We start from the raw sequence: 26,309 nt of genomic DNA, 5'->3' as shown, positions 1-26,309 counted from the left end.
TTAATACACTCATTTAAAATAATTGCATCAAAAATTTCAGGCTTATTCAATCGCTTCAAATGAGACTGGTCTGCAGTTATAATACAAATTCGCTTGTTACAGCCTTTATTGTCTTACTATAATATTTTTTTTCTAACTTCAGTGATTTTGAGAACCAGCTGTCCCTTTTCCAAATATTTCCTAATTTCCTTTTTGCTCATATGCTTCCTGTTTATCCACTGAGATTATTAAACCTTTTTATCACTGTTTGACTGAGACCTAAACTAAATTAATTACCAATTACATCCTTCAGCTAAAGGATTGCAGACAACAATTATAAACAGAGCCAGGATTTAACTTTTTACTTTGTAGAATGACTAGACCAACATTTTTCTGGAATTCAATTATCTATAAAGTATAGTAACATATTTAACACATGAAAAGGCAATTTATGTATGTATAATATTTCTTATTCAATGCCATTCATATGGAGAATATAAAGTGTAATCTGAGTGCATAAGTCACTTGTGGAGCATATGTTCTTTGTTTCTATGGATACAATTGTATCTTCCCAAAGAGAGTTAAATAAATGTGAATGACTATATTTTCCACATCATGAATTTGGATTCTCTTTCAAGAAACTTCTATATACATAAGCAGGCTAAATAGAACACTGATCAAAAATAAACAAATTTAAAAAATAAGATTTTGCATTGTGGTTCAGACTTTTGTGGTTCAGGAGTAATAAAAAGGAGTTACTGCATCCTATTATTTTTCTGACTAAATAAGCCTTGATGGCGCATACACACACACACACATATGCTTACATACATACATACATACATACATACAATATATACTTCAACTGTTATTTGTTAATGTATAACAGTTAATTGTTATTTCTCACACTCAGAAACCAAAGGAAAAATATATTTTATGGATGTTTGTTTGAGTCCTTCATATCGTTTTATTGTTAGTAGGACAACTGTCATCTTGCAAATTTGTATCCTTTAAGGTACAAGTTAATTCTTGCAGAAGTAAAAATACTTATATAATAAGAAACAGTTGAAAATTCTTTTAAAAGAAATATGAAATCTGAATTTTTAACTCAATTAGAATATGCTAATCATATTGAGATAATACAAGAAACACAGCTACAATTGACTCCAAATATAATTATTGTAGGAGTCTGAATTAAATTATTGTGGAAAAAGATCAAAAGAATCCTGGGAACTCTTTTTTGACTAACAAATTTTATTAAATGGCGAAAGCCTTCATGAATTGCAGATCAGTTCATGACATGCATAGATGAGTAGCTGATGTTTTTTCTGTGAATAATTACTAATTGCTCGAATATGGTTTGATTTGGTACAATTATATTGTTTTACTGTGACAGGATAACTTTTTCTTGCCAGAGATCATTTAAATTTCCATTTCTCACTCTTCCAGGCAGAAAAAGACAGTAGTTTGCTGAGTTAGTTACTTGCTGAGTAAGTTATGGATGAGTGGCTTGCAACATTGCTTCTTCGGAGTTAAAAAAAAATACTTGGAGATGTTCACAGCTAAGTTATAAACCAGGCTTCTGTGTCAATTGAGTCTATAGCTAGATTTGAATTCAAGCCATATGTATTTAAGCCAAGAGAGAGGTTCTATATTACTTACTTTCGTAACTATGAAATAAATACCACTGTGTGTGATACCACAATCAGTTTCATTCACCTAGTAACTTTCTGTAGCTGCATTAAATGATAAAAACAGATTTTCAAGCTGAGGCCCCACTGGTGTTTGTTAACGTAAGATCCAGCTATTATGCAAAATGAAATAAATTAAACATAATTATGCACAGTGGGCATAACCTTACCTAGTCAGGTTGTAAATGATAAAGTTGTCTGCCAAGACTTCTTTTCTTTAAAAGTGACACTGATGTACTAAAGTACTAGATCACCTGATTGCAGAGCTTAAAAGCTTTCATAGTTGCAGATGCAATATTAGCAAAAAAAAAAAAAAAAAAGCTTTATTAAGACATTATACAAAAACATTAGTATCATAAACTCCCAGAAAATTGATAGATCTTATATTGTGCTATATTCTATTATAGTATTATAAAATGAAGCCTACATTCATAGAAATTTAAAATATTAGCTATTTACTTCATGTAAATGCTAAAAAATGGAAAATAAATATTGCACTAAAATAATCTTTTCTGCAATGCATGAATAGGAAAAAATAGGACTATTTTATGATATGAAAAGTTGTCTGTATTAATAATTTAGAAGATTAGTATTTAAATAATACATTGATTACTGGGTTAATGCAATAACCTTTTCCTTCAAAGACATTGTCTAAATCAATTTAATTACCAGGTACTGATATTTAAAGTTCAAAAGGGAAAAATACTCTATCTGTAAGACATCATGTTCCAAATATTTCAAAAGGAATGTTTCTGTCAGGCAAACCTTAATCATCAGTATACTAATTAAATAGTGGGCCCAGAGGGGGAAAAAAAAAGAACATATCCATACTTATCTTTAACCATAAGAAAGACTCTATCCTTGAGATCTTTTCTCAAATCATATAATGCCAACAATGCATCCTCCTAATCATTTTTTTAAAAAATATTATATATGATTCAAGGGGATTTATTAATAGTATACCAAAGGTTTAAAGGAGAAACAACATCCTCAGGCAGAAACAATTAAAATTGATTGAATGCAGTATATCTGATTTACTGCTGTACTACATGGAATTCCATCATAGATAAACCCTCTCCTTATCCAACACATTCTTTATTGTTGTATGGCATTAGCTACCAAATACCCCTTAGATTCCAGCCACTTTGTTCAGATCATTTCACACTTGTGCTATTTGCCATTTTCTTTGCATATGTTAATATTCAATTCATATGTTAGAACTATGTACCCTTTTTTATCCCCTTTATTGCGACTGTGCATACACACACACACACACACACACACACACACACACACACACACTGGGTAGTATATGTATCACTCAATCTTAGTACCAGGGGTCTGGGAGTTTGAAGGTTCTGCTCAGTATCTTAACTGTTCCTAGAACTGTACTCTTCTAAACAGAAAATTCTGATGTTATTCCTGGGAGGGTGAAGGTGAGAGTTACAACCCCAATTGCTCTTACCAGTAGTGGGACCACCCCTCCTACACGCCCTGGTTACTTCTCCAGCTTCTTATATTCTTTCTTTTTGATATTAATGTTACTTGGTACTACAACATCTATGACTGTTTCTGCCTTCTGGTCCTTGTCTATTACCAGGATGTCTGGTTGATTGGATAGTACCTGCCTATTTTCTGGCTCTGGAAATCCCACAGGGTCTTAGCTCTCTTATTCTCCATGATCTTCTATGGGGGTCTCCCACCTAAAGATGTGTCAGATACTTAGTTGTGCCGTTAATATATTCTGCTCTTGCCTGCATCTTACACCCTGCTACTGTGTATTTGACTGTCTCTGAGACTCCACTGCAAACTTTGAACTTTAGGTCATGTGTGGTAGACCCTTGCTTCTATGGACATTGTGCTTCATTCTGTTCTTGTGCTACTATGATCAGTGACTGGGAAGGGACATGTGCTGATGGCATGGAACTTGTTCTTGCGATTCAGCTGACTCTTTAGGACCTATCTTATCCTTTGGTGGTATAAACAGAAATATACAGTAAAACTAGAAGGCAAATCCTGAGAATTCTGTCCACCTTTCTTTAAAATCAGGGGCTAACAGTTCTGATAGCCCAGTAATTAAAAAAAAAATCTACACTGAAAATTTCACACTGCACTAAAGTAAAGAAGTAATTCTCATTCAAAAAAGATGAGATGTAGAAGAATTCAAGGAATCTTAAACTATAACTGCCAGTCTAGAACAGGTAGGTAAAAACATTAATTCCAAGAAAGTTAAAAGTGTCTGCAATAGGAATGGAAGGCATTTTCATTATTTCAAGTGACCAATTAAAAGTGTGGGCAACTCCAATTTGTCTTTTGACATCTCCCATGAGAGAAAAATGAATCTTCTCAGACTGGAATCAGTCAATCAAGAGACAAGAGAGCTTGTAATTTGGAAAGGGGCAACACTACCACAAGGATTTTGGAGATAAAAGACAAATTTGTGTAAATTTATTTTTAAAATACTTAGTTTTATTTAGTACTTGCTTGATACCCGTGGTTTGCTACGAAAATATGTGGTCAGGCTTAGTTTTGGGGGAGGAAAATAAGGAGAAAAAAATTATGCCTCTGCCTACCAGCATCCATCGGTATTCATCTGGCTAACGTCCTGTCAGTGTGTGAGAGAGTTGAGGGCTGTTTGGAAACTGAAACAGTATTTACTGTGTGAGCAAGAAGGAGACAGCAAGGAGTGTAGGTGTGGCTTAGCTCAACTGTTCTGTACTAAAGCTGCTTGGTGCTCTGAAACTAAAACTGAAAGTGAAACTCTCCTCTGCTTGTGTTTTGCTTGTATTCGGCAACTTGCAGTTGGAACAGATTTCTTTTCAGGTGGGGAGGGAGAGTAGAACTCCTTAGCATCAGAGCATATTAATAATAATATACGAAATACTAATGCTATGATGGTCATTTCAAAAAATCCTTTCTTGGTGAGCACTTAGAAGCCAAGGGGAACATACATGCCAAATTTCAAGTTTGTAGGCTTTACGGTTCTGGAGATTTTGTGATGATGCGTAAGTGGTATTTCATTTTTATAGATATAGATTCAATTGATTTCTGCCTTTCTGTGCATTTAGCTTTTCATATCTGGAAATAAAGCTATTGAGATAAAACTTTAAGAAGCCTCCTCTTTTTCCATTGCCTGCTTGCCTGCCTTCCATTGCCTTCCTTCCTTCCTTCTTCCCTTCCTTCCTTCCTTCCCTTCCTGCCTCTTTCTCTTCTTTCTTTCTTTCTTTCTTTCTTTCTTTCTTTCTTTCTTTCTTTCTTTCTTTCTTTCTTTCTTTCTTTCTTTCTTTCTTTCTCCTTTACTTTTTAAAATAATTCAATGTTTTTTCAAAATCAAATTCTTATTAATTTAACATTACATGCTTTGTTCTGGTAATTTACAGAAAAGGGAGGAAAATTAAGGGAATAGTTTTGTCATTGCTCATGGCCTTCTCATGAAGAAATCTATACAAATTTTCATGAAGGTTGCTGGGAAGGGGATCTGTGAATTCACAGTTGTGCTTGCATATAGACCACTTCAGTAAAACACAATTACTGTTCATATAATTAATTTAGATGTTTATTGATTCGCAGAGTATGTTCTATTCATGTCAACAAATGTAGCAGTGCCAGATAAATATATATTTTAGTAAGTATAAATTCTAGGTGATTATCAATGAGATAATGATTTAGCCTAAGATCTATGCAACTCACTGACAATTAGGTAGTGTCTATTTAGATTGTATCACAACAGAATACAGATGCAAAATGATCTATACATTGAGAATTTATATATATATATATATATATATATATATATATATATATATATATATATATATATATATATATATATATATATATATATATATATATATATATATATATATATCTATCTATCTATCTATATATATATCTATATCTATATCTATATCTATATCTATATCTATATCTATATCTATATCTATATCTATCTATCTATCTATCTATCTATCTATCTATCTATCTATCTATCTATATATATATATATATATATATATATATATTATGCACCCTGACTAAAGTACTGACAGCTAATGGCTTCCACAAAAGCAAAATCACCAGCTTGATCCACAAAAACACACTGAGACATAATAGAGACCTAGAAGATGAACAGACCTATGGAACAGCTGTCCTGACCTACATAAGAGGTACTACAGACAAAATCAGTAAGATACTACACAGGCATCACATCAAGACTGCCTTCAAAACAGACAGAAAAATAGCAGCCATCCTAAGAAACCCCAAAGATAAAATTGACGTGAAAAACCAAGGCATATATGAAGTCCCCTGTGCATCATGCCCTGCCACATACATTGGACAGACCAATAGAAGAATAAGTACCCGCCTGGATGAAAACAAAAATGCAGTAAAAAAGCTAGAACACACTTCCTCACTAGTCCAACACATGAAAGCAACAGGTCATAGCATCGACTTCAATGGCACCAAAACCCCACCCACTATAGAAAACCCCAGCCACAGAATTATCAGAGAAGCCATAGAGATTGAAAAAAGACCTGAAAGCATGAATAGAAGAGATGATTCCACCAGACTGTCAATTATTTGGAAGGCTCACAAACAAAAAATCTCCATACCACAAGCCAGACAAACACCTGGGCACAAACAGACTCCCCCGATACCTCCAGCTCAAACACACCCCAACCAGGCACCCAGATGAAACCTAGCTTCCTAATAAATGATGGCAGTCCATTTACTCGGAGCCAAGCCACACTAAAAGCCTCCAACAATGTTGCCAGCCAATCAAGACAAAAAAAGGCACAAAACAGACAGAAGATATGAGAAACACCAATCAAGCAGAACACAGCAAACTCCAAGACCAATAAACACAGACCAAGAATCCCAACCAATCTGGATGAAGAAAAAACCATTCTGGCACAGCAGTAGGCTAGCCCCAAATTTAAAACTGAAATGGCTGTGAAAGTCTGACTCACAGACGAACACAATACAGAAGCCTGATGATGGCAGATGAGATTCTGCCGAAACGTTGCTACAACTTTAAAAGCACAACTATAATGACGTGGGAAAATACCTGAACAAAGCTGAATACCATACATATACATACATACATACATAATATATACACACACACACACACACACACACATATACATACATATACAATATATATATATATATATATATATATATATATATATATATATATATATATATATATATATATATGTGTGTGTGTGTGTGTGTGTGTGTGTGTGTGTGTGTGTGTGTGTTTCTTAAGTTTTTGCGGGTATCTATATGTATGGTATTCAGCTTTGTTTGGGTATTTTCCCTCAGGGACTGGAGGCTAAAACATACAACGAACGGTTGCAGTAACTGGGCTTGCTAGTCTAGTAAAGAGAAGGACCAGGGGAGACATGATAGCGGTCTTCCAATATTTGAGGGGCTGCCACAGGGAGGAAGGGGTCAAGCTATTTTCTAAAGCTCCTGTAGGCCAGAGAAGGAAAAATGGATGGAAACTGAACAAGGAGAGATTTAACCTGGAAATAAGAAGAAACTTTCTGACAGTGAGAACAATCAACCAATGGAACAACTTGCCCTCAGAAGTTGTGGGAGCGCCATCAGTTGAGACTTTCAAGAAGAGATTGGACTGCCATTTGTCAGAAATGGTGTAGGGTCTCCCGCTTGGGCGGGGGGTTGGACTAGATGACCTACAAGGTCCCTTCCAACTCTGATTATCTGTATCTGTATCTCGTCATTATAGTTGTGCTTTTAAAGTTGTAGCAATGTTTCAGCAGAATCGCATCTGCTCTCATCAGGCTTCTGTATTGTGTTTGTCTGTGAGTCAGGCTTTCACAGCCGTTTCTGTTTTAAATTTGGGGCTAGCCTACTGCTGTGTTAGAATGTTTTTTTCTTCATCCTGATTGGTTGGGAATCTTGGTATGTGTTTATTGGTCTTGGAGTTTGCTGTGTTCTGCTTGATTGGTGTTTCTAAAATCTTCTGTCTGTTTTGTGGCTTTTTTTGTCTTGATTGACTGGCAACATTGTGTTCCTGTATTGGAGGCTTTTAGTGTGGCTTGGCTCCGAGTAAATGGACGGCTATCATTTATTAGCAAGCTAGGTTTCATCTGGGTGCCTGGATGGGGTGTGTTTGACCTGGAGGTATGGGGGGGGTCTGTTTGTGCCCAGGTGTTTGCTTGGCTTGTGGTGTGGTGATTTTTTGTTTGTGAGTGCAGGCTTCCAGATAATTGAGATTCTGGTGGAGTCATCTCTTCTATTCATGCTTTCAGGTCTTTTTTCAATCTCTATGGCTTCTCTGATAATTCTGTAGCTGGGGTTTTCTATAGTGGCTACACAGAAACCTATCTAGCAAAGCACTTGCTTATGGACTCATTTTCAGATGACACCAAATGAGGAAATCTTAACAGTTCAGCATCTATCAGAGATTGCTGACCTGATTATGCATTTCCATCTCTTTTGACATATAATTGGTCCTGTATCTGATATGTTTCTTGTTAGGAATAACAAGGTTACCTAACGTAGTTTGGGTAAAATAATATATATAAACTATGATAGTAAGTTTAAGTGTGTGTCACTTTAAACTGCAAAGCATGTAATTTTGGGTGCGGTTGTAAAACCGCCATAAGAGGGAGCAAGAGAACCTGCTGGATTGCTGACTATGCTGGATTGATGGTTTGCTAATTGCGTGTTCCCTGCTGCTGAGTTTTTGAACGTCGAAGGAAGAAAGGAGGTTTGACTTCTTTATATCTCTACTACGAGGAGATATATTACTGGACTGATATTTGTAAGTTTACTAACCCCTTTTTCGACACTGGACTTTGCAACTGAATAATCCCCGAACGGACTGAACTAGTGAATGATATATGGACTGTTTGACTATGATAAAATTCTTACTGGAATAAACTATTTAACTAGCACAGTGTATCTGTTTTACTGAGTGTAAGCTACAAAAACGTTTATCTCACATATTTGCCTGACTGCCTGACTGCCGTGCAAATTCTGCTAGGGTGTATCCCTAACATTTCTGGTGTTAGCTTAAAACTAACCATACATTAATTAACTGTAATTCATACTTTTACTGTTTTACTTACAGGATTATAAGAATTTAAAATGTCAATCATAATGTTAAACATTAAATGTTAATGTTAAAATGTTAATCACAATCATCAATCATGATATCACAATTGACTGTAACATGATAATTTCAAACTTGTACTGTTTTTTTTTTCCAGTAGTCATGAAGTCTAATTGCTCAACTGAAAGTCTTATGTCCTGTAACTCTTTGCTTAGACATGCCTAGGTACTCAAAACCATGAAATAATCCTTGTTGATCTGGATGACAATACCATAGTAGGAATTTGTTATTGTTATTGTTCTTACCTTTGTTACTGGGGGATAGCCTCTTGTAGTCTGACTCCACCTTAGAAGCCTATGTAATATGGTCACTCTGTACCAGAGACCATAATACCTAGGACTACACAATCTCTTTAGAACTCCAAATACAGACATTTACATGTTTTGCCCTTAATTAGCTAGATATACTTTGTAGTTATAAAGAAACAAGTATGGATAAATGACATTGGAGGAGTTGCAGCAGAAAAGTCAAAGAGAAAGATCTAGAAAAAAATATTATTACTTTAATTGGATTTATGGTTTCCATATACTTCAGATGCTACTAAAACATTTGCTCATAATGAGTGGGTAACACATATAATTGTAGAATTAGATATTTATTTGTATTTCCGATTATGGAATTGGTAAAATAGCAATAGCATTCAGACTTATAAACCACTTTCACAGTGCTTTAACAGGCCTTTCTAACCAGTTTACAGAGTCAGCATATTGCCCCCAACAACCTGGGTCCTCATTTTACCAACCTCAGAAGGATGGAAGGCTGAGTCAACCTTGAGCCTGATGAGTTTCGAATGATCAAATTGCAAGCAGCTGGCGGTCAGCAGAAGTAGTTTGCAGTAATGCATTCTAACCACTGCCCCACTTTGTCAATATGCCAATGAAGGCTTTTGCATAGTTCTGTTTAGTAATCTCAACATGTAGTTTTATTATTAATCTTAATTGTGTGAAACATACAGCTTTCTTTACTAATGATAAAGGAAATATTAGCTTTGATACATATGGCCAAGATGCTTTAAAGCTCACTTTTACCACAAGCTTGTTCCTGTAATTCTGTTCAAGATAGGATCTGTAAACTAATGATTATCTGCATTTTGAGCCCTACCCAGAAACAAATTATTATCTAATGCGATGTCCATAGGGTTGGTGTTATAATACAAACTAGGCTGACTCAAATCTTAAATAATTTGAGTCTTAATAAATTAAGCAATTATTTATGCAAAAATATGTAGAAATTCAAGAATATTTATTCAATATATCCTTTGGATATTGAATGTGAGATCCTTTAATCTTATTTGTCTGCCTCATAATAATTAATAATGGGAATCTAATGTTTGTTATCTCTGAATTATAGAATATTTTATTAAAAACACAATTCCTTCTTTGCAATGAATGTTTGTAGCCCGGTTGGATGTGGCTACTACCAATAATCTTATCTCAATTATTCTCTTTTGAGATAGTATGCTTTTCATTGAATCCCGTCCCAAATATTTGTGGGACAAGTTAAATATAATGATGTTAATATTCCCTGAAAGAAAATACGAAAGAATGAATGAAAAAAAATTGGATATCAAAAATAAGATAAACAATAACACAAATGTGTTTATGTATACAAATTACTAAAGCAAATAAAATTTGGGTATTATTTTTTTCTTCTTGAATAATTAGATTGCAGCTTATTATGTTTGGTTTGATTATTTATTCTTTGAACTATTTATTCCAACACAATGGAAAGATGTGAGCAAAATAGATATTAAACCATGTAATAAATATATTTTGTAGTGCATCGCATTTTATTTTAAAAGATAACCATGGTCCATTATTTTCTTTTAAAGAATATATTTAGTTTCTGGCAAGTGTAGAATACAGATTTCCAGAAAGAAGTACTCAAGTGAAGATGTCCTTCATACTGTACAGCTGTTAATATTATGTAGAGGCTAAATATGCACACCTGTACTTAGGCAATTTTCCTTCTTTTTTCAAAGACAATATGAAGATCCCATTAAAATGAAAAAGAATTCCTTGTGGACTGGTTGCATAGTTTCTCTTCTTGTTTATGTGCCCTAGGGATGCATATTTAAATCTGAAAAATATTTATCCAGATGTGTAGTTAGTTATAATAAGACAGTTATTGTATACATTGTGTTAACAATGAACCAGTCTCTGAATGATATTTTTTCCAGTGGCTGGCTATCAGGATCTTCTCAAAAACCATCTGTAAATACTATGGAGATTTATGTCTTTCATTTCTAAAAGTCTGTGTTATGACCATATGTAGTTGCATATGAACACATGCATTCATTTAATACTCTTTGAATATTTATTTTGTTTCCACTTCCTGACTCTTTGCCTGCTTTCTTCCTTATGTGGAATTATAGCATATGAACCACAATATATTTCTCTTGCCTTCTTAACAAAATTGTAACTTTCTTTTTAGATCTCCCCCCCCCCTTCGCCACCATGTGCATGTCATGTGTTTTGTGTGTTGGTAGTGCTGGGAAACTGAACCAAGGCTTGCTTGTAACTTAACAGAGAAATCATTATTTTATTTGAATTTTCTAATTTGCTTTTGTTGATACTGCATGTGTATATGGTATATACGCATACATATTAATCTGCACATGGGGGAATGCACACACATAAATATATGTATTTACGCATTTACTTTTTCATTATTAGGGAATAAACATAAATCAGGTTTAAAACAAAAGGGAAATAAAGAACTACTTAATGTTTACAATTATTATTTACAAGTATTATTTTTACACAAAGAGTTTCTAAATAAACTAACTGCATGTGCACAATGATTTTAATAGTTTGTGTAATGTAGAATTACATTTCATTCAGCAGTTTTTGTAAATTCTGTGTTTTCCTGAAAATACGATGTACCCTGAAAACAAGCCCTAGCCTGATTTTCCATGCCTGTGTCTAAAATAAGCCCCCAAATAAGCCCCAGTTAAGTCCACTGTCTGGTTGTATAAGATGGGGTGAGGTGCAGGATTAAAAATCAAGCTAGGCTGGGGGTGAGGGGAGGAGCTGCCTCAAGTGCCTGCACCCACTAACCTTAGGACCGCCGCAGCCAGGCCTCCTATGCCCTGATATCTGTCATGCCGCTGGCCGACTTTTTCTGCAGCCACTTGCGGCACAACATGACTGGCCGCTTCTTCCTGTTTTAGCTTTACCCTCAGTTGGGAGCAGAGTGATTTGTGGCAAAATGGTGGGTGAATTTGCTTGCAAAGTATTCCTAAATCCTCAGCAAGAGGGGAGGGAAGCTTAGATAGTAGGCTGAGAAAGTGGAATTAGTAAGAGAGGAGTGCAGAGACCCTGGCTTGTTTCTCTCCCCCAAATTCCACCAGAAATGAGTTGTAGCAGTGGTGGTGCTGCTTGTGGCAGGTTGCAAGGCTTCTGGTGCCATTGCATAAGCAAACAGCTACACTGCTGTGATGAGGCTCACAGCGTCCTGCCGCAACTGGCTGCACCAGGGTAACGAAACTCGGGGTAATGCCACCACTCGTGCATGCATCATCCTAACCCTTGCAGGGTCCTGCCATGAGAGGCTGCACTGTTGCGACGAGTATTAATATTTAGAAAACATTTAGAAAAACTGCTGAATAAAATTTTATTCAACATTACATAAACTATTGAATCTTTTGTATATGTTTCAGTTTTGAACAATGAGTATAGTAATAGTAGGGCACGGTAGCCTAGTGGTTCAGATGCTAGGCTTTTTGACAGAAGGTTGTCAAGATCCAAGCTCCACTCCTGCTATTGTTCTAGTTCTTGCCACCCTAGCAGTTTGAAGCAGGCAAATTCAAGCAAATAGGTACTATTCTGGTGCGAAGGTAACCGCGTTCCATGTATAATCATGCTGACTATGGAAGCATCTTTAGACAATGCAGGCTCCCTCATCTAGGAATGATGAACACTGCCCTTAGAGTTGGACACAACTGGACAGGGAAAATCTTAATTTTTTTGTAGCAATACTACACATTTTCTGCTATGTGACTGTCACATGACCTATCAATAAAAAATTAATTTTATTTTACTTTTACTCTCCATATTGTCACTTGACATATTCCATTCTAGTTTATCTAAAGAATAAATTTTGCTTTAAATCTTTTCATTTATGACACCTTCAGTATCCTGATACTGATGCTGTACTTTGATTTCTTAAGAACACTCTCTCCCATGGTCTCACTGGTGTTTAGTTAGTGAAGAGTCAGCCAGTATTTGGCATTTATTAAACCCTTTTCAATAGCTTTGCATTATTCATCTCCTCGATTTGTGTACAGGAATCTAGTAATTCAGCTGGCATTGTTTTAATTAACTGTCATGATTGACTATCAGCATCGTAGCTGATAGTGAAAACCTAAATCCATGAAAAACATCTAGAAGTATTCAAACCATGTCATTAAACTATTCTCCATAGGGATCATTTTTTTTCTTTTAAAAAAATCTTTATTAGCCTGTCACCTGTTCTAAAGCTCTTATTGTATGCAGTAAGCAAAAATGCATACTGGTTTACAGCTGATTTAAGAGACAATTTAAGATGTAAAATGGGCGTTGGTACATACCTGATACGCCCGTTCTCCGTGAGCTGTGAAGAGCATCCAGTAGTGGGAGGTACTTCAGTCTCCTCTTGGATAGGCTGGGGTTAATTTGCAGGATACTCCTCCTTCTCCATGGGACTCGTCCCCAGTGTCCCCCAGTTTTGGTGAAGTCGAAGTGTGGAAACCTTCTATACTTCACCCTATCTAGCTTTTGGCCGGAATAGTGCCCCACCGGATGGAAAAGGGTGCGGCTGGATGCTCTTCACAGCTCACAGAGAACAGGTGTATCAGGTAAGTACCAATGCCCATTCTCCCCTGAGCTGTTCAGAGCATCCAGTAGTGGGACATACCAAAGCTTGGACTGTCCTATGGGAGGGCCTCCGTCTGGCTAGAAGTCCCTCCTTGATCCCTGTGGACACTTTGTAGAACTCTACCAAATGCAGCCTCGGTGGAGGCATAAACATCAATTTTATAGTGTCTAATGAAGGGCAATGGAGAGGCCCAGGTTGCTGCCCTACAGATCTCATGTATTGGTGCTTGAGTGGCCCATGCTGTCGAAGTCACCACACTCCTGGTAGAGTGGGCTATTATGCCCCTGGGAACCGGCAGTGATTGCATCTCATATGCTTTCGCAATCATGGCCTTTAACCACCTGCCAATTGTTGAAGAGGAAATCTTACATCCTAGAGAGGTAGGCTGGAACGAAATAAAGAGGGCCTCTGATTTTCTAAAATTTGCTGCGCGGTCTATATAGGAACGTAATGCTCGCCTCACATCCAATCAGTGCCAATGACGTTCAAGTCTATGGACTGGCTGTGGGCAAAAATTAGGAAGGACCAACTCTTATGCCCTATGGAAGACCGAATTAAGAACCTTTTTGGTATAAAGGTTGGGTCTAGTTGGAGGACAACTCTTGTCAGGATGGAAAATGTAGAGATCCTGTCTCACCGGTAAAGCTGCTAGTTCGGAAATTCTTCGTGCTGAAGTTATTGTGACTAAGAAGACCACCTTATAGGTTAGGAAGCAGAGAGTCAAAGTCCTTAGGGACTCAAAGGGGCCCTTTGTGAGAGCTTTTAAGACTTTGTCAAGGTCCTAGGTTGGATATCGATGTATCACTGGGGATTGTAAGTTTGTGGGCCCCCCTAAGGAAACTGCGAATGCACAAGTGATAAGGAATTGAGCGGAGATCACTCCAAGAGATGACCGAGGCTAGGGCCGCCACTTGTCTGCGTAAGGTATAAGGGGATAATCCCTTGTCCAGGCCATGTTGCAGGAACTCCAAAACTTGTGCCACCGATGGAGAAGTAGGGTCAATGTGTGAATTTGTGCACCAACGACAGAAGATGGACCAAGTTGCATTGTATATACGATTTGTAGAAGGGCGCCTGGCTGCTTGGATGGTAGAAATGAACTTGGTGGAAATTTTCTCGCTCCTCAGACGTCTCCGCTCAATCTCCATATGGCTTGGTGGAACCATTGTGGGGCCTGGTGTTGAACTGGGCCTTGGGAGAGCGAGACTCTGTCTGGTGGTATCCTCCATGGTTCTGCAGATGACAGACCCCTGAGGTCTGCAAACCAAGTCCGCCTGGGCCACTATGGTGCCACTAGCAGCAATTCCGCTTTCTCCTCTAGGAGTTTCCGTACTACCTTGGGGATTATTGGAAGTGAGGGAAACACATACAGTAGGTCCTGGGGCCAACTGCAGCAGAGCGCATTGATGTTCTCCACCCCTTGAGATGAGTACCTTGAGATCAACCTGGGAAGTTGTGTGTTGCTGGGGGATGCAAACAGGTCGATGACTGGTTGGGCAAACCTCTGGGTCGCTTTCAGAAACAGGTCTGGATGTAGGAGCCATTCCGCCTGATCTACCTTGGCACTGCTCAGCCAGTCTGCCTGGGTATTTGACAGCCCTGAAATGTGCTCTGCTTTGATGGAAAGTAAATTGATCTCGGCCCAAAGGCACAGTCTTTCTGCCTCTCCCATCAGCTGTCTGGAATGTGTACCTCCCTGCTTGTTGATGTGAGCTTTTGTCGTGACATTTTCTGTCAGGATGAGGACGTGCTTGGACCGGAGCTGCGGAAGGAAGCTGAGGAAGGAAGCTGAGGAAGGAAGCTGCAAAGAGCCAGGTGGACTGCTCTGAGCTCCAAACCAATTTATACTGCAGGATTGTTCTGGTATGGTCCAACACCCTTGTGCCATGTGAGACCTATAGTGAACCCCCCCAGCCAAAGAGACTAGCATCCATTATGATAGTGACCCTGTAGGGGTCTTTAAAATGACAGCCCTTGTTGATAGACAGGACGGTCCACCAGCGAAGAGATCTCAGGACGTTTGGCGGGGGTTTCACTCGGATGTTGGTGTTGTCTCTTCCTGACCGTTGGTATGGCAACAGGCACCATTGCAGTATTCTGGCGTGGCGCCAGGCCCAGGGAACAATAGAAATGCAGGAGGTCTTCCGGTTTGTCGGCTTCGCGGCGGCAGGGATTTGCGGCTGCGCGATCCCTGCCGCGCTAGCCGCTTCTGGGGCTCCGACCCAGGCGGTGCGAGCTAGCTGCCCTGCAGGGGCAGCTGAAGGTAGGGGATCCGGAGAAGGGTGTGGGGGTGTTGCAGACCCCTCCCGGCCGGCAGAACCCCCTTTTCCCAGGGCGGTGCAGCGGCGGTCCGTAATGGCCGCCACAAAGAAGCTGGCAGCCGGGTAAGAATGCGCAGGAGGAAGTGGAGAAAGTGCTTGAGAGGAGAAAGTTTTCTTGGCTCCTAGGACTCTAAGACATATTTAATAAAATTCCTGAAAAGTATGACTTTCTGAATAATACCTGCCAGAAGAGGAAAAAAAGCGGCTGTTTGATGGTGCTGAAAGGATAGCTTTCCCTCTTTTCCTACGGAATAAATAACTGGATATTAAGAAACCTATTTTTTTAGGTGAAAATTGGTTTTAAGCGATGAGTGGGAAGAGAGAGGATTAAAAAGAAAATATTTGTATGCTAAGACTTTGTTGGAGCAGATGCCTTAAGGATTTGAAGACTAGAAGATATTGCAATAAGATTTTAAACAGATTTGGACTTTCTTTCTCTTTGATTGATATTACCCCAGAAGGAGAAAGTGAGAACTCTGCCTTGGTTTGGACTGACTGATAACTTTGGGACTGTTTTATTTTTTTTTTATTTTCTTTTGAATATTCTGGTTGTTGTAAGAAGAAAGAAGGGGAAAGAAAAGAAAAGATTTATAATGGCTCTTTCTGTTGAGGAACTAAGAAAAGAATATGAACAAGCAAAAAAAATGGCAAAGATGGTGTGGAAGAAGCTTTCCTTTTTTTTAGAAATGGCGCTACTAATTATCAACAAACATTACAACAGATGAAGACAGCAGAGGAACAAGAAAGAAAGGAAGGAGCCATTTTTAATGAATCTCAGAATTTGATCAAGAAAGAAGGAAGAGAGAAAAGAAGAAAACTAAAGGACTTAAGATCTAAAAAAACATTTAAGAAAGGGAAAAATAAGGTGCAAAACCAATATGATGATAGTAAACAAAAGGGAAAAGGAATACGACAGAGAAGGGAAGCCGGTAAGGCAGAGGTTAGAAGAAGGGGGTAGAAAGGTTTGTTGGGAGAAGAAAGAAAGGGAAAAGGTGGAGAAAAGCTACAATGTTTTGAAATTAAATGGAAAAAGAAATTTTTATGGATAATGGATAAAGTATAATTTTTTTAAAAAAAAAAGATTTTGCAAGGTACATAAGATGAGATGGTAGTATTGTAATGGTTTAAGAGTTGATAAGAGATTAAAATGTTAAAATGTTTAAAAATGATTGGCTTTAAAATTTAATAATAGGGGAGGTTTAGAATACTGTTCTAATTAAAGAGTTTAATAAGATTATGGTATTGATGTTATTATAAAATTTTTATTATAGTATCTTTTTTAATATTTGGATTTATTGTCTAATTATGTACTTAATTATTTTGGATGTATTAGTTAGATAGAATGTACCAAGCAAAATCGGATTGGGTATTGGATATTATTTTAAAGATTAATTTGACTAACTTAGGGGGAGATAGAAAGGCATCATACTCTGATTAATGATTTCAGGAGAAACTTATTTTCTTCTTTTTTTATAAGGAATGAGACAAAGGGATGATAAAAAATGGACAAAAGATACAAATATAATGATTCAAACTAAGATGATTAATTAAGATAGAATTAAGAAGGGTGAAATATGTGGAGAAGTTAATATAGAAGGCTTAGAATGGTAAATAAAATAAGTAATGATATGTAAGATGAGCATGAATATAATTGAAGTCCATGAAGAGAGACACCTGGGTCCAAGTTACTTTCCAAAAAGATTTTTTTATGTTTTGTGTGTTGTGTGTATATGTTTTTTTGGGGGAGAATTAGTAAAATTTGTAGAAATATAGAATGAGAATAATGGTAACTAAGTCAGAAAGAAATAGATGAAATAATAATAATGATATTGAATAAGAGTAAAGAGAAGTAAAGAGAAATTGAATAAGAGGTTTTGGTATGTTATATGGAAATGGTTTAAAACAGAATCATAATTTATCTGACTTGTTAAATTTACAATGAAAAAAGGTTTAAACATGTAATGAATAATGATAATTTGTGTGTTTTAAAAATTAATAAAACTTGTTTAAAAAAAAAGAAAAGAAATGCAGGAGATAATTTTCCCTAATAATTTGGATAGGGTGGCTAGGAGCACTCACTTAATGATTCTGATCTCCTGAGATAGTTGTTTAATTCTCTCCTGCCTGTCTGGTGAGAGGAAGACCTTACCCTCCACTGTATCTATAATAGCTCCCAGGTGAATTAGCCGGGTTGTGGGAGCTAGATGACTCTTAGCCCAATTTATAGAGAACCCATGTTGTTGTAGGGACTGCAAGGTAATAAGGGTATCTGATTTGGCCTGTTGATATGAAGATGACAAAATTAAAATATCATCAAGATAGCACTGTAGCCTGACAGGTGCATTTCTAAGATGAGTAGCCAGGGTTGCCAGTACCTTAGTAAAGGTCCTGGAGGCAGAAGCTAGACCAAAGGGGAGGGCAACGTACTCAAAGTACAAATTGTCATAACAGAATCTGAGAAATTTGCTGTGGGAAGGCTGAATTGGAATGTGTAAGTATGCCTCTGTGAGGTCCACTGACGTTAAGATGTCACCCTGTCTAATGCTAAGCAATATAGATCGTAGAATGGTCATTTTAAATCTTCTGTAGATCAAGAAGCGGTTGAGGTGCTTGAGGTCTAAAATTGCCCTCCATCCACTCGAACTTTTAGGTACCACAAAAAGGTTAGAGTAAAAACCTTTGCCGTTGGTCTGGTGCCACTGGTCGAATGGCCCGGATCTCCAGTAGGTGGTTGATAGCAGATTGCATAAGAGATCTTTTGTCAGGGTCCCTAGACCTTGGGCATCTCATGAAAAAGTTCGGAGGGATGGATTGGAACTCCAGAGCCAACCCAGACCTAATTGTGTTTCTAACCCAAGCATCAGATGTCGAGGAGTCCCACTGATCGGCAAAAAACTTAAGCCTGCCACCGATGGGGGCATCCAGGGAATCATTTAGGGCAATGGAACCCCCTGGTTCCTGTTCCTCTGAACTGCCTCATGGATTGCTGATACTTGTGATGCGATGGCTCTCGAAGAAAACTTTACCATATTAAAAGTTGCGCCCACCGAAAATTCTGCTGCCGCAATCACTTTGGCAATGATGCGCCCGAATATTGGAGGATGGGATGGTTTCCCGCAGGTGGTGAAGCCTTTGAGGGAAGACCACGTGAAAAAGGATGCGGCTGTGGATGCTCTTATAGCCCACGCATCAGATTGATGAGCCCTCCGAAGAGCTAATTCTACCCTCTTATCCTCTGGCTTAAGTGCATCCTCCAATTCACTGGGAATAGCGGAAGGGGAAGCCAAGGCCACTATTGGATCATCAACTGAGAGTGTGTTTAGGAAATTGGAAAACTCAGGGGCAAGGTTATAAAATTTCCGGTCAAATCCCGTAGGAGTAGGGATCACTGCTGTGGAAGCCCACTGTTTCTGCACTAAGTCGGAAAACATCTGCAGGGCTGGTATTATATCAGCCTAGTTTACAGGCTGAGAAAAAAACAAACCATCTGCCTCCTCCTGCGAGCTTGGTTGCTGAGAAAGGGTAGTCGCTTTATTAAGGTGCACAGTTGTCTTAGCCTTGAATAAAAGTGATCTGAATAACTGTGGGCGAAAAAGTCCTGTGAAAATTGGTTGGTCAGGAGTGAGGCCCTCATCATCTGGCATCCCCCTCTCCAATGGATCTATCTCTGAGAGAGCCGGATCAATGTCATGAGCTGACCCTGCCTCTAGGTAGTCCATCTGTTGTTCTTGATCCCCCTCTTCCTGAAACCCCTGGCATGTCTGGAAAGGTAGAAAATTCCCCTTGGGGATGTACCTGAGGAATTTGAGGTTCCATCTCGGTGAGTGACCGGCCTGAATGAGATTCGCATTCTGAGATAGTGGACTGTCTTCTGGCCCATACAGACTGCTGAACGCCAGCTGCAATCCCCTGTTCCATCCACGGCCTCATCCTGGGGGGTACATCCTCAGGGAGGGAATTATCTTGGCGGAGGCTGGCTGCAATTGGAGTAAATGTGACCTCAGGGGCCCGCCGTGGTGCGGCTGCTGTCGATGAGGTACAGAGCTCTGCCTGGATGGAAAGATCCAGGGGAGGAAGAGGGGGTGTATGGGCCTGGATGTTGCGAGTGGGAGATGGTGCTGGAGAAGTCCGGTCTGTCTCCCTCATACACTTGTTCAATTGTTTCTCTATAGCCTGATGGCGTCTATGGGCATCCTTCTCCTCAGCCCTTGAAGGTCTCTTGGGAGCTTTGGACTTACCCAGGGCCCTGGTCATTGTTCTGGAGGTAGAGGCCTTTGGGCCCTTGCCGCTTGCCATTTCCACTATAAATTTGTGATTGAGGCTTGAATATAAGGTGGTTGGCACACCTAGGGGCCTGCTCCCAAAGTAGCAGGGTATCCTTATAAACTTCTTGTAATCCCCCTTCAAATTTAGTATTTGTAGAATTAACGTCCAATCCAATCAATTGAAATCCAATTATCAACACCACTTCAGGCCAGAACTGTGTTAACAATGGCCTGCGACAGCTGCTCTGCACAGGCGGACTTCAGCCTTGGTGCTCACTATGAAGCCGCTGGGCTTATATTCTGTGAGGATTAGCCAACAAAGCAGGTCTGCTGCTCAGTGCTTCGGAAGCAGGGAAGCCAAGCCCCTGATCTCTACGAGGGGAGCCCAGTAGGGAAAAACAATCCTCTCACCAGTATTTATTTGATTTCTGTTTTAATGTGAGTGGGCGCCACGTGGTCCTCAAAATGGTGCCTGCCACTACTTGGTGCAGCCTTAAAAGAGTCCAGCAGCTGGTTCCTGCCTAAATCACTGTTCTGAACAGCGCAAAGAGACTACGCGGGAAAAGGATTGGAAGCGCTTATGCTTCCAATCCCCTTTGGTGTTGAACAGGGGAAGAGCCTCAGCTGTTGAAAAGCTGAACACGAGGCAAGCTCACTGTTTGGAACGGCACTGTTAACGATCGGAAGATAAGTGGATTGTAAACTGCTCTTGCGATCTCTTCTCTGAAAGAGGAAATGAACCCCGATGGCCCAATTTTGAGGAAAAACGTCTGATGCTGCAGAGTTTCAATTTGGTAATTTGATCCTTGAAAGTCTATCCCTCTAGAGAAGTGCTATTAGCCCCGATGGCCAGGATGTTAATAAGCCATTGGAGTCTATTGTCTAGATGACAAAGGAGTTCCTGAATAAGTGAAAAAGCAAACCTGATGTTTGAATCTCTTTCATTTTAGCTGCTATTTTGGCCAATATGGAAAGCTACCTATCTCAAAGAAGGCTGAGCTAAAACTGGGGGACACTGGAGTGGAGTCCCGTGGAGGAGGAGTGTCCTGAAAATTAAGCACAGCCTATCCAAGAGGAGACTGAAGCACCTCCCACTAGTGGATGCTCTGAACAGCTCAAGGGAGAACATGGCATTCCTTCTGAGGTGGGTAAAATGAGGACCCAGATTGTTGGGGGCAATATGCTGACTCTGTAAACCACTTAGAGAGGGCTGTAAAGCACCGTGAAGCAGTATATAAGTGCTATTGCACTTATAAAGTGATATATACGTTTAAGTGCTATTGCTATTGCAATAAAATTATCTTTTATTTAAGGCATTTTCCTTCATTTCATATTAAGATTTCATATTTAAGTTGTTTTTAAGGATAAAATAAATTTCTAGAAAATCAAGTCAATACTTATTCAAGTTACATTTTTCAACTAAACTAAGCTGCACTGGGTTATATCAGGCAATTACTTGACAAAATTAAACATACCCTTACACTTTCATCATTGATAGAAGGCCTGCAGAAAGTTTACTTCCCTTGCAAGCTTTTCAGGACACAGAAAGACAACAGTTTTCTTAGCAATAGCTGTCAACTTTCTGAGACACTCTCCCAGAGGAGAAAGTGTTGTCTCTGTTTTGTTACAATTTGGTAAACATGTTGAAGCTGTTTTATTTAAATGTACTTTTGATCTGAAGGTACCTATTTTGGGTTTTGTCTTAACTTTATTGCATTTATTTTTTGATTTAATTGCTGTAGTAGACTCAGTTGGTGTTGATTATTGTGCCCACTATAGATGATGATAACCATTGAAAAGTAAAATAAAATTAGGCAGCTGTAGAGCAATAGGGTGAACTAAGCTACTTTAATGAACTATTATGAGGATTAGTTGGAATCCCATATTCTTTGTGGATCTAGGACAAGTCACTATGGCAAATTCGCCACAGCCAAGGTCTTTGTGAGTCTAGGACAAGTTACTGCGGCAAACTCGCCACAGCCATCTCGTGGCCAACTCACTGCAAGACAATCCATGTCAGATAACTCAACACAATAAATGTTATCCACCACTGTTTCTTCTACATTACTTCCATTTTTGTCAATGGAAATAATGTCAAAGAAATAATGGATAATATTTATCATATTGGGTTATCCCGCATGGAATAGTCCCATGGCAAGTTGGTAATGGCAAGATGACCACAGAGATATGGCCATGAGCTGGCTGTAATGAGATGGTCACAATATGGCTGTGGTGTGTTGGCTGCAATGAATTAGTGATTCAGATGAACATGGAGAACAAGAGGTATTGCCAAAAAACATTAAAGGAAAAAAACTATGACACTGATGATAGAGTTAATAGAGAAAAGAGAAAACATTCTCAGGATTAAACAACAGAAGAAGACATTCTACAAGAAGAAACTTCAAAAAAGAGAACAAGAAAGGGTGGGGGAGAAGTTGGGTGACTGGCAGATGGAAATAAAAAGGAAAGATCAGGAAAATTTAGAAAAGGGAAAGCTAGCTAAAACTAAGAGAAATGACAAGGCCGAGATTTAGAGATAAGGGTTAGATATGATATAAAAGGGGGATGCCACATGGGAATGTATTTGGGTATTTTTTATTAGGAATTTAGAATGGGGAGATTTGAAACTCAAAATGTATTGGGAATTATCCTAAGAATATTAAACTATATATGAGAAAAGTGAAGATGAATTAAGAGATGTTAAGAGGGTTTTATTATTATTAATCTGTTTGTTTGTTTGTTTGTTTGTATGTATGTATGTATGTATGTATGTATGTATGTATGGTATTCAGCTTTGTTCGGGTATTTTCCCACGTCATTATAGTTGTGCTTTTAAAGTTGTAGCAACATTTCGGCAGAATCTCATCTGCCATCATCAGGCTTCTGTATCGTGTTCGGCTGTGAGTCAGACTTTTACAGCCGTTTCAGTTTTAAATTTGGTGCTAGCCATCTGTTGTGCCAGAATGGTTTTTTCTTCATCTTGATTGGTTGGGAGTCTTGGTCTGTGTTTATTGGTCTCGGAGTTTGCTGTGTTGTTCTTGATTGGTGTTTCTAATATCTTCTGTCTGTTTTGTAGCTTTTTTTGTCTTGATTGGCTGGCAACATTGTGTTTCCTGTATTGGAGGCTTTTAGTGTGGCTTGGCTCCGAGTATCATTTATTAGGAAGCTAGGTTTCATCTGGGTGCCTGGTTGGGGTGTGTTTGAGCTGGAGGTATCGGGGAGTCTGTATGTGCCCAGGTGTTTGCCTGGCTTGTGGTGTGGAGATTTTTTTGTTTGAGAGTGCAGGCTTCCAGGTAATTGACAGTCTGGTGGAGTCATCTCTTCTATTCATGCTTTCAGGTCTTTTTTCAATCTCTATGGCTTCTCTGATAATTCTGTAGCTGGGGTTTTCTATAGTGGCTAGGGTTTTGGTGCCATTGAAGTCGATGCTATGACCTGTGGCTTTCATGTGTTGGACTAGTGAGGAAGTGTGTTCCAGCTTTTTTACTGCATCTTTGTGTTCATCCAGGCGGGTACTTATTCTTCTATTGGTCTGTCCAATGTATGTGGCACAATACAGAAGCCTGATGATGGCAGATGAGATTCTGCCGAAATGTTGCTACAACTTTAAAAGCACAACTATAATGACGTGGGAAAATACCTGAACAAAGCTGAATACCATACATATAAATACCCGTGAAAACTTAAGAATATATATATATATATATATATATATATATATATATATATATATATATATATATATATATATATATATATTCTAAATGAAACAGAAGTTATAATTGACTAAACAAAGGATATGAGAAAATAAAAAATATGGATCATATTGGAATTTTATAATGAGAATATTGTATTATAATTAAAAGTAGGGAAATGAAATTTTATTTAAATTATAGGGGTAACATTTGGCTATGTGGAAATAAAGAAAAATATGAAATGGTTATATGAATAGTGTTGGAATAAATATAAGATATATTGTAGATTGAGGAATATACCATGTGGATCCTAAATATTAATTTTATTTTATTTTTTTTAGTGTTTATTATACGTTGGTCTTGAGTTAATGAAGATAATAATGTGTAAGGCAAAATAAAATAGGTGGTAAGCTGAAAATGGAAATAATAGGGGATAAAAAATTGGAAATATATGTGAGGAAATGATTTTAATATTGAATTAATGAATTGAAATATGAAATGGAAATTTATTTAAAGATTAGTGGAGTGGATAATAATTTGATGTGATATTAAATACAAAAGTTGGAAATGTAAGTATGGCTATGTATAAATATTGTAATCTGGAATCATGTTGCTCACGTGAAGAGATGTGTAAGACATAAAAGTAAAAAACTTTTTAATTAAAAAAAAAGAAATAGCATCTTCCTAGAGACACAGATGACCTTGGATCTGTTAACTTTTTAATGTTTATAAGACCTCACTATTCTCTAGGCATTTGCACCAGGAGATACATAGGTATGTATGTATGTAGGTAGGTAGATGATAGATAGATAGATAGATAGATAGATAGATAGATAGATAGATAGATAGATAATATGCATATATATATATATATATATATATATATATATATATATATATATATATATATATATATATATATATATATATATATATACACACACACACACACACATATATACATGAGATGAAACCAAATATTCAACTTTTAAGAGATTGCTGAGTTAAAATTTAGAGGTAGTTGTTATGCAGGTCTATATTACAATAAATATTTTATTTTTGATGAATTTTGTGCTAAATTGTGTTAATAAATCATATAATTTGAAGAACATTACACTTTTACATTTTTCTCCCAATAGTGCTATTTTTAAAAAGCAGGCATGTTTTCAAAAGTATATTTCCATCTGATGGAATGTTTATTAAAGCATGACAATGGCATGAAGGATCATTAATATAAGAGATATAGATGCCACATAGAACTATGAAAAGTAAGTTATACTTGGAAAAAAGACACTCTACCTGTATAGCCCAGCGAATTGTCTTCATTATCTAAGGTGGGAAGTGCTGTTCCACTGTCGCTTCTTCTCCCTAGGTCATCAGAGTCTGTTGAAAACAACATCAGAGCTGCTGATGGAGTGATAGTAGTAACAGTAGTTGTAATTGCCATCAAATAATGTCCATTCACAAGTAAATCCATATAAAGCAGAAAAACAAATGGTGACAGCATTAGACTCTTCCATGACATTGAATAAATTAATTTCTGAAATATCTTCAGCATCATTACTCCACCTTTCAGTTTAATAATCCCTAAGTTTTAATCTTCTAATGCACTTCCCTACAATTCACAGCTCTGAAGCGCTATGTTTAGACTCTTCAGAGCAGCCAGCACAAGCTGTGGCAGACATATGGGGAAGAAGAGGCAGGGTGGTTGAATGCTAGCATTGCTAATTTTCTACCTTATTGTTAATCAAAGCTATTGACTGGGATCACTCCCACCATTGCTTCATCTCCTGGCAATTACAGACTCAAGGGACTTTATCTCATTGTGGGAAGAGGGAAAGCAATGTCTTGTCAAATAGGCTTGTGTAAGTGCTATTTTGACTCTGGAACAGGAGCAAAGAAAATGAATAAAAGGCAATAGTTCATAATCAGAAGGGAAAAAACTAAGAATAATACTGAAAGCATATATAACATGTTGAAAGTGTTATCTAAGAGTAAATAAAGTTTGTTTAAATTATTTGAAATATATTCATAAAGCAGAGCACAAATGAGAGAAATAGGAAAATTACATTCAAGTGAGTACAAAGTATGGTTTTCGATACCATGGAGGTTGAGTTGTCTTTAATTAATTTTATTAATATTTAATAGAATTGAATCAAAAGTTTATACAAATATAAAAAACTAAGAAAAAATAAGCTGATAATTTATCTCTTTTACTGAATTAAGTCTATCATAGTATAAAACATACAATTGCTTACATACGGTATTTATATTTTTTCCTACATGTATTATCAAGGAATATACTGTATAGGGGATTATAAATTTTAAAATTGCACTCAGGTGATGTGAAAATA

General features: G+C 37.6%; 1 protein-coding gene across 1 annotated transcript in view; it reads right to left on the bottom strand.

Moving 5' to 3' along the window:
- The window catches only part of ROBO1 (roundabout guidance receptor 1), a 314,654-nt gene extending 289,138 nt beyond the window's left edge, over positions 1–25,516 (bottom strand). The window contains exon 1 of the mRNA XM_087966632.1: positions 25,255–25,516. Within this exon, the coding sequence (XP_087822758.1) occupies positions 25,255–25,516 (262 nt within the window). The remainder of the gene's footprint in view (positions 1–25,254) is intronic.
- Between the last annotated feature and the right edge of the window lie 793 nt (positions 25,517–26,309).

The sequence above is a fragment of the Notechis scutatus genome, chromosome 5 (genome assembly GCF_049901735.1).
Source record: "Notechis scutatus isolate UNSWTSFEM ecotype Mainland chromosome 5, rNotScu1.2, whole genome shotgun sequence".
Classification (NCBI taxonomy): Eukaryota; Metazoa; Chordata; class Lepidosauria; order Squamata; family Elapidae; genus Notechis; species Notechis scutatus.
The sequence above is the reverse complement of the archived record's forward strand: the minus strand, read 5'-3'. Positions and strand labels throughout refer to the sequence as shown.